Genomic DNA, 8,310 nt, shown 5'->3' with positions numbered 1-8,310 from the left:
ATTTTAATAGTTGAATTCATGAGTTGATCTAGGCTAGACGACCACTGAATACCTAGAAGCACTGAATGACCATTTCGTCTTAGTATGGGACTTCTGAGTTCGAGACCCGCGTGTGAGGTCTTAGATGCACACTACTGAGCAGTCATATACTGGGACGGAACAGCTATCCAGTTCTTCGAGGTTTCTACTAATGGTCTAGCTTAAATCAACTCATGAATTTAACTATTAAAATTATTCATATTATCTATTTAATTTTACTAGGCAACTATGAGCTTTATCAACATGTTTCATGCTTTGTATTATTTTAACAACAACAACAACTGATATTTTATAATCATTAAATGAACAGTATTAGTAAATCAATGAATTATTTCAGTTTGCTTTACTATAGACAAATTTGTTTCTTTTTTCATGAAGCGTTTTGTTATTGAAAAATAAAATCAGTATCAGATTTATTGATTGTATAACGTGTATAGTCTACGTTACCTAATGAAGGTATGTAGAAAGATTAGAACATTCATTACTTAAATTCATATATATATATATATATATATATATATATATATATATATATATATATATATGCTTAATTTACCAATCATATTATTGCTATTTTGGCCACTTTATTAATGAATTTACGTTATTGTCAAAAAAGATAATTACTTGATGACACTCCGTTGAAAGCAGAATAATCGAAGGTGTTATTTTGATGGGATTGTTGTTTGTGTTTCGGGTAGATTTTACTAAATTCACTCATGGTATTTGAAGTAGTTTGGTGTTTTCATTATTTCAAATTGTTGGATAAGAGAAAGTAAACTTTCATTTTATGATTGAACAATGTTATTATCTTATTTAGACTATCGTTGAAAATTTAGGGGCACTGAACAGCCGTTTCAACCCTAATGGGACTCTTCAACAGAGCGTGTGTACGAACCAAAAACCTTGATTCGAACTCAAGACCACTGGTCTCACGTGCGACAGTATTGATGTCTAACATTAATCAATACACGATGTTACGTAACGACCTTCTATCATTTGTGGTGAGTAACTGTCTCACACAATAAATGTTTAAACTGCTCTGGTCGTCGCTTCTCTCTAAAGCTCTAGAAATTTCATCTAGAAGTTAAGCAGTTGTGAACGCACGATTATTTTCAGTGTAAAGTTTCTATTGGGGATTCCGCTTTAGTCAGTGATCTAAGCGCTACGCGTTTGCGTGCGTGCCAGGATGTCTTGGGATCGATTCCCGGCTGCGTAGTCATATATATGTGTTTAAACATACTTGGTTATCATTCTCATTCTATTAGCTTGTGACTTACAATCTCTCGATCGCTATCCTTAGTGTAAATCAATACACGACTGTAAGATAATTTGAGCTATTGTGTTCGTTCTGGAAAACGTCATCGACGCTTACTTTTACATGCAAACTGTCTAGTTCAGAAAGCAAAATCCTCTACAATTTCAAAATTTAAGGGTAATTGTTTTTTATTTCATAATGTTTGTTCGGATCCTTTTGAGCTAATAGCATTATCCACTTTGTTACCACTTAACTCTCATAGAAAATAAATTTTAACCACTTCTGATATAGTTCTCCGTAACTTACTTCTTTTTGAACAAGAGTCGCATGTCAAGTACATCATTCATTCACTCCAAAAGTAGACAATTTGATATACTTAGATTTACCAACTAATTGTGGTTAGTGTCTTTTATTGGGGTTTTTCTCTTATCTCTGTTACTAACTGTTAATTCAACTTCTTTATCAATCATAGAGCCTAATGATACAATCATAGAATTCAGATCAAAGTAGAGGTGTTAAGAGAGTAGATTCGAGTCGATTACTGAAAAGTTTAAAACTCAAATCTTTCCTACAAATAACCTGCATTTTTTCATACACCTGATTAAGTACAATGAAATGTATCTTTGTTCATTTTAAGTGCCTAAGTACATGAAAACTTATCAATTATATCAATTACCATCTACTGTGAATACGTTGAGACTATAATAGAATAACCTTTAAAGCTACTTTTGTGAGGTGATCTGCACAGGATGCACATATGCCAACATGAGACTGACCAATTGCAGTCCGAAATAACAATGGGAAGATACAAGTAGAACAACACCAAATGAAGTTAAACTTCACCCCATTGTATAACCAGGTGGCTACCAGGACTCTGTAGCTAAGTGAATAACGCGATGGCGTTTGTATACGGACGGTACTGGGTTCGAATATAGGAGTGAACATCAACTTTGGGATGCAGGTACGTTCAGCTGACAAGTCCAAAAACAGGACGAAACGCGCATCCTCAATTCCACTGCTAGCCACTATCCATCTTTGCTTAAATAAACGTGCCTTATAGCTACATCGAGGCAATCCGCACAGGATGCACATATGCCAATATGAGACTAATCAATTACAGTCCTAAACAACAATGGGAAGATACAAGTAAAACAACATCATGTGAATTTTTACTTTTGTGAAATCTTAAACGTTTTAGTAACCGACACCAATCATTTATTCAATAATCGATATTTATATTAAAGGTCTCGTTTTTTGGAGTACACAGCTTGAATGTGTCATAACCTGTATATACCGATTACGTTTTGGTTACAATTTATTCATTACTTGTATTGATTGATTTATCTTTTTATATATATTTATGTATGTGTGTTATTTTCTATTTATATGCAACTTACAACCCGACGCATGCTCATCGATTCAAGTTGCCACAGCGAAACAAAATTATGCAAGTAAATTCTAGAGTATAAGAAGTAGTAATGGTATCAGTAGTAGTCGAGACCATTCGAAATAGAAAAATGAAAAAAAAGGTAATAAGGAAATTTCGGAACTCAGGACCTTGGGGAAATTAAAGACTGAATGTCCCTGCGCTAGTATAAAGAATTCTGATCCATGTCACCCAAAGTTTCTAACCATTGGTTACGATAGTTTCACTAACCGTAACTGGCTTACTACACCCACTTGCATGAGTCAGAATAACAGTTAATGACATCATGGAATAATACCATGGTTGTGCCACCCGCACAACAAACCACTGTGCGATCCTCGGTAGACGGAGATTGGGGATATGAAACACTTGGTCCCGCTCGCGAGACCGAAGGCCTTAGGTTCGAATCCCGCGGGCGGGATCGTGGATGCGCACTGATGAGAAGTCCCACAATAGGACGAAACGGCCGTTCAGTGCTTCCTGGTTTCCAAAGGTGGTCTAACATCAATTGGTTCATGATCGCAATCAAAAAATTAGCGTAAAACCTGATGACAGTCTAATCACATACAATGTTGTTCACTAATGTCATATTCGATTTGGTATTCACTCAGTTCTACCCTACTGTAAGACAACTGTTATCATATTAATCATAGATTTCCCGTCATGCATTACATATAAATTGAGTAAATTCATTTTTTATGATGTATTTTTTATAGCTGGTCAGGTGGGAACATTAGAAAAGAATATCTGTGATATTATTAATGGTGGTCAAGGGAATGTTTCTGAAGTGAGTGTTTGTACTTCTTTTTGTGATTTTCAATGTTTGATATTTGTTTGAGTCACTTTACTTACGTACTTACTTATGCCTGTTACTCCCAGTCAAGCATTGGCCACCGACTAGCACTCTCTAACCCACTCTGTACTGGGCCTTCATTTCTTGTTCTATCCAATTGTTGTTCATTCTTCTCATATCTGTCTCCATTTATTGGCGTAATGTGCTATTTGGTCTTCCTCTTCTCCTTCGGCCTTAGAGATTCCAAGTGAAGGCTTGCCTCGTGACACATTTGGGTGCTTTCCTCGATGTGTGTCCTATCCACTTCCAGCGCCTCTTCCTGATTTCTTCCTCCGCTGAGATCTGGTTTGTCCTCTCCCATAGTTGCTGATAGTGTCTGGCCAACGGATCCCAAGTATTTCCTTAGACAGCTGTTAATAAACACCTGTGTCTTCTGGATGATGGCTTTCGTAGTTCTCCAGGTTTCCTCCCCATACAGTAGAACTGTCTTGACATGTGTATTGAAAATTCTAACTCTAGTGTTGTTTGACAGTTGCTTTGAGTTTCAGTTGTAGATATGCTGCTCTTGTTTTGCCGATCCGCGCCTTCACATCTACATCACATCCACCGTGTTCATCAATAATGAGTCACTTTATCTAATTTTAATACGTTTATCATGAAATTTAAAGGTGTTTGGTCTAATGCTTGATGGGTATATAGTTTTATTTAGGCACAAATCAAGTATCCACTACTACTGGTTCTTGGTTTTTATTTTTTTCTTAGTAGATATTCACCAGTAATGAACATCAGTCAACCTCATTCTTTATAAACTCTCTAATGTAGTTAATAATATAGAATAATGGACGAAATTTACAGTGATATTCGAGTCAAAGTATTTGAATTATTTTCAATGTACATTTGTAAAAATATGTAATTCAAAGAAGCAAATATTTCAACCATCTGAAATGATAGACTGGGAGATCTCTGTTTTCTGAGAACAATTCAGAATCGTAAATCTTCCAATCTCATAAATGTGGTCTAGTGAACCGTTAAGTAGTGTTGATTATGAATAATTATTGTTACCGATGGTGTCCAAAATCTGATATTGACATGTGGTGTGTTACGCTCTAATCTCCCAACTAACTACTTGAGTGAGAACATAAGAGTGACCGAGAAAGTGTATTAGACTACTGAATAAAATGAACAAATACTCATTCATACATATACCACTCTATCCTTATAAAATTGACCCCAATAAAATGCACTTGACCTTTGTGTCACTTTTGATTGCCATCGATTGACTTTCTCATTAGGCCATTGCTGATTGGCTCTCCATATCACTAATTCAAATTGACTTATTTCGTGAAACCCCAATGATTTATCTTGAGATGTTAATGAATATTTGTTGTTGAAGATGAGTGTTTTGAAGGTGTTTTATTCTCTGATTTTTCTATCCTAATTGTCACAACTGCTTATCTTTTCATGACGAGACCTCACACTGTGTCATCTTGAATTGATGAACCCATTGTTATATCTAATGTTTTCGACTTCTATTTAATCGTCTTGTCAGCTGGAGTCAACTTTTAATTCATTTAACCTCATCTTAGTGTTTACTAGAATGCGTAAATGATAACCCATCCTTTTATCCTTTCAATGTACGTGCTTTTGCACATACATTTAGTGCAGTTGAATATAGTCTGACATGAGTTATTCAATATAGAACTAACATACGTTTTTCACTCATAAGTCAGTTGAATCTTGCAAATTATTGTCCACACAAACACAAATCAAGTATTCTGTTCATACATCAATAGTATTCACTATATTCATTTCATAATAGTCAACGCCTATATCGTTTAGCAATGATTATTGATGTATTGATAAGTTGTCGGGAACGAAATCAGACTATGTGCCAACTGCCCGGCTGGGGTGTGCACAATTATTATGACCAACGATTAAACAACTTAACGGACATGGCCTTAGAATCGGTCTCAATGGTGTAGATTCATTCTCTATTTACCTTTGTATTCAGCGAGTTCCTTCTCCAATAATATTGGATGATTTTATTGTTTTCTACTACTATTAATACTGTTGTCACTTACACTGCTATGATGTTTGACGTGATGATATTTTCCTTGTTGTGTTAATAAGGTGATGTGTATTGGAAACGTGAACTAATGCACATATGTAAAAGATTCTACATTACTTTCGACTGACTGACTGACTAACGTTCATATTATCCTCCTTTTATTTATTCTACTTTTCAGTACGACGGATATACAGCTTGTCCTATAGTTACAGGTTATAATCGTGGTATTATAGCGGAATTTGATTATAGAGCTAAACCATTAGAAACATTGCCTATTGATCAAGGGAAAGAACGTTATTTATTCTATTTTACAAAAACATACCTTCTACCACCACTTTATTGGGATGGACTTTTAAGGTGAGTTCACATTGGTATTTATTTAACTGTAATTTACACCTCTCTTCTATTTTAGTAATATTTATGTCTTATAACTTAATATTATGCAACATACTAAACATAAGACGAGGTTGAGTTCTGTTAGAGATATATTAATGGATATGATGTTTCATGTCTTCCACAAAGTGAGAAGATATTTCATCTTCAAAGATCTGTAAATGAAAATCCGAGAATGAATGGTATAGTTCTTATCGATTCAACAACAAAACCCGCGAATTCAGAGGCACATGACCTAACATTATTTAAAAATGTTTTACTCTGTGTGATTCTTCCTTGAAGTTACTAACTTCTAATCTTAGCCATGTTGGTAGGTGCAGACTATCTAGTTGGGATCCGCGCGACTATCGTAACCAATGGTTGGAGACTCTGGTTGACATGAATCAGAATCGACCACAATGGCGTAGGTGTATACACTCTTTGTCTTCCCTTAAACTATGAGATTGAAATTATTTCACATCTTTCCTTCTACGAACTAATTCTTTCTTTCTGTACTATATCCTTACATAAAATCTTTCCTTTATATATTACACCATTGAGTTAACTGCTTCAATGAATCCGGTGTTCGCCTTGCTGAAAAATGAGGTGTGCCAACTGGGACCGATGCATGTATATGCCTGGTCCTACGTTTTAACTAACTGACTGATACCCGCAATATTTAGGGCGAAGTAGGGTGTGTTATTTCGAGAGATGAAATTTCTTTAATCACAAACAGCTTTGCTGGAGATGTCTGTTACCTGTTAAAAATATTCTATCTCTATCACACTGCAGTGCATTCGGTACTACTACTATTTCTTGGAACAAGTGTTACAACTACTGTTACTGGATAAAGTCTGTATGATGCGTGACCCTGACAGTCAAGTTTAGATAGTAACTTATAATCTAGCTATACTGATACAGTTTGCAGATTGAATCTGTGAACACATTCAGTTGTATAATATTTAATTATATTTATTTAAAAGGTCTAATCGGGAACTATATGAGAACTATTTTATCTCCTACTAGATTATAGCAGGATGTTTTATACTTTTACTAATACTCATATATCAACACCTATCAATAGTCTGATGATTACACCTATCTGTTGAACTCCATATTAGAGTAAATATTCCCTCCCAAAATCCTATTTGATGTCTTCCTCTACATATATTATATATTATAATCAAATCATTTCTACTACGAGTTCATTTTTCAACCAATCCTAACTATACATGCACTACCAATTTTTAATACTGACTATGATCAGAGTGCATAAATTATCTTAACTAAGTGCATTCTATATATGTGTGTACTTCTCTATTGTAATAGAAAGCTATGATACTTTAACGATCCTGTATCTAAATTCAGTTTAATTGTATGCTGATTGTTATCGCAATATACATGTCGCTAACCCTCGTATATTTTTATTGACTTAATTCACGTTTAGAGAATAACGGAATAAAAATAAGTTAATTACGAGAGTGAAATTCGATTGCGTGCATGATATGCACCCACTGACCTGGACAAACAATCAGGGAAACGAAATGACGCTCAGCGGAGAAGGCGAGTGAGCCAACTCGTTTTGATCAAGTGTATGTCGATATTTATAGTCAGGCAAAAATCAGTTGCAGATCATATAAAAACAGTTAGGGTTAATAAGCGAATAAGTGATAAGCTTAAAATGGAGTTCAGCTGCGTCTGTTGTGAGATAGTAACTCACTGATGACAATGGTGGATGTGTCGCTCAATTTCGTAGATTAGTTGAAGTTAGACTTTAACACCGTTGGACGCCGACCGGCTCAGTGCGCGAAACCGATAGGTTCTGGGTTCGGATCTCACGAGGCGGGATCGTGGATGTGCACTGTTGAGGAGTCCCGCAGTAAGAGGAAGCAACCTTCCAGTGCTTCCAGGTTTTCCATGGTGGTCTAGCTTCAATTGACTCGTGATCCTAATCATTAAAAAACTTATCTTCAATTTATTCTTCTGCAATCAATCGTGTTCTGTTTTTTTTCTTTCTCTCTCTTTTACTAGAGGAATATGGTCTGGTCCAAAAACTATCCGAAATCTGCTGCACTTACATCGACCTTCATATTCAGATGCAGAAAAATGATCGTTCAAATATCTTGAAGAAAAATAATAATTTTCTGACATTTCCCATGTATTCTTTCTCTTATCATGAGCGTGTGTGTGTGTGTGTGTGGATGTGTATGTATGTGCCTATTATTATGTAATTGATTATTTCCTAAACATTTACACATTTTGTTCTAGTTCCATTGACTTTTTCTTTGTAGTTTCATGTTTTTATTGTAACTTTTGCGTAACAAAATAATAACACATTTTCATTTTGTTCATTGATT

General features: G+C 35.2%; 1 protein-coding gene across 1 annotated transcript; it reads left to right on the top strand.

Moving 5' to 3' along the window:
• Positions 1-1,621: 1,621 nt before the first annotated feature.
• Positions 1,622-8,063, top strand: MS3_00010698 (uncharacterized protein; the record flags this gene model as incomplete). The annotated part of the gene is made up of 4 exons (XM_051219095.1): positions 1,622-1,628; positions 3,437-3,507; positions 5,760-5,938; positions 7,985-8,063. 4 exons carry the CDS (start codon positions 1,622-1,624, stop codon positions 8,061-8,063), a joined length of 336 nt encoding a protein of 111 aa, XP_051064003.1.
• Between the last annotated feature and the right edge of the window lie 247 nt (positions 8,064-8,310).

The sequence above is a fragment of the Schistosoma haematobium genome (genome assembly GCF_000699445.3).
Source record: "Schistosoma haematobium chromosome Unknown HiC_scaffold_345, whole genome shotgun sequence".
Classification (NCBI taxonomy): domain Eukaryota; kingdom Metazoa; phylum Platyhelminthes; class Trematoda; order Strigeidida; family Schistosomatidae; genus Schistosoma; species Schistosoma haematobium.
This window is presented reverse-complemented; position numbering and strand designations above follow the sequence as displayed.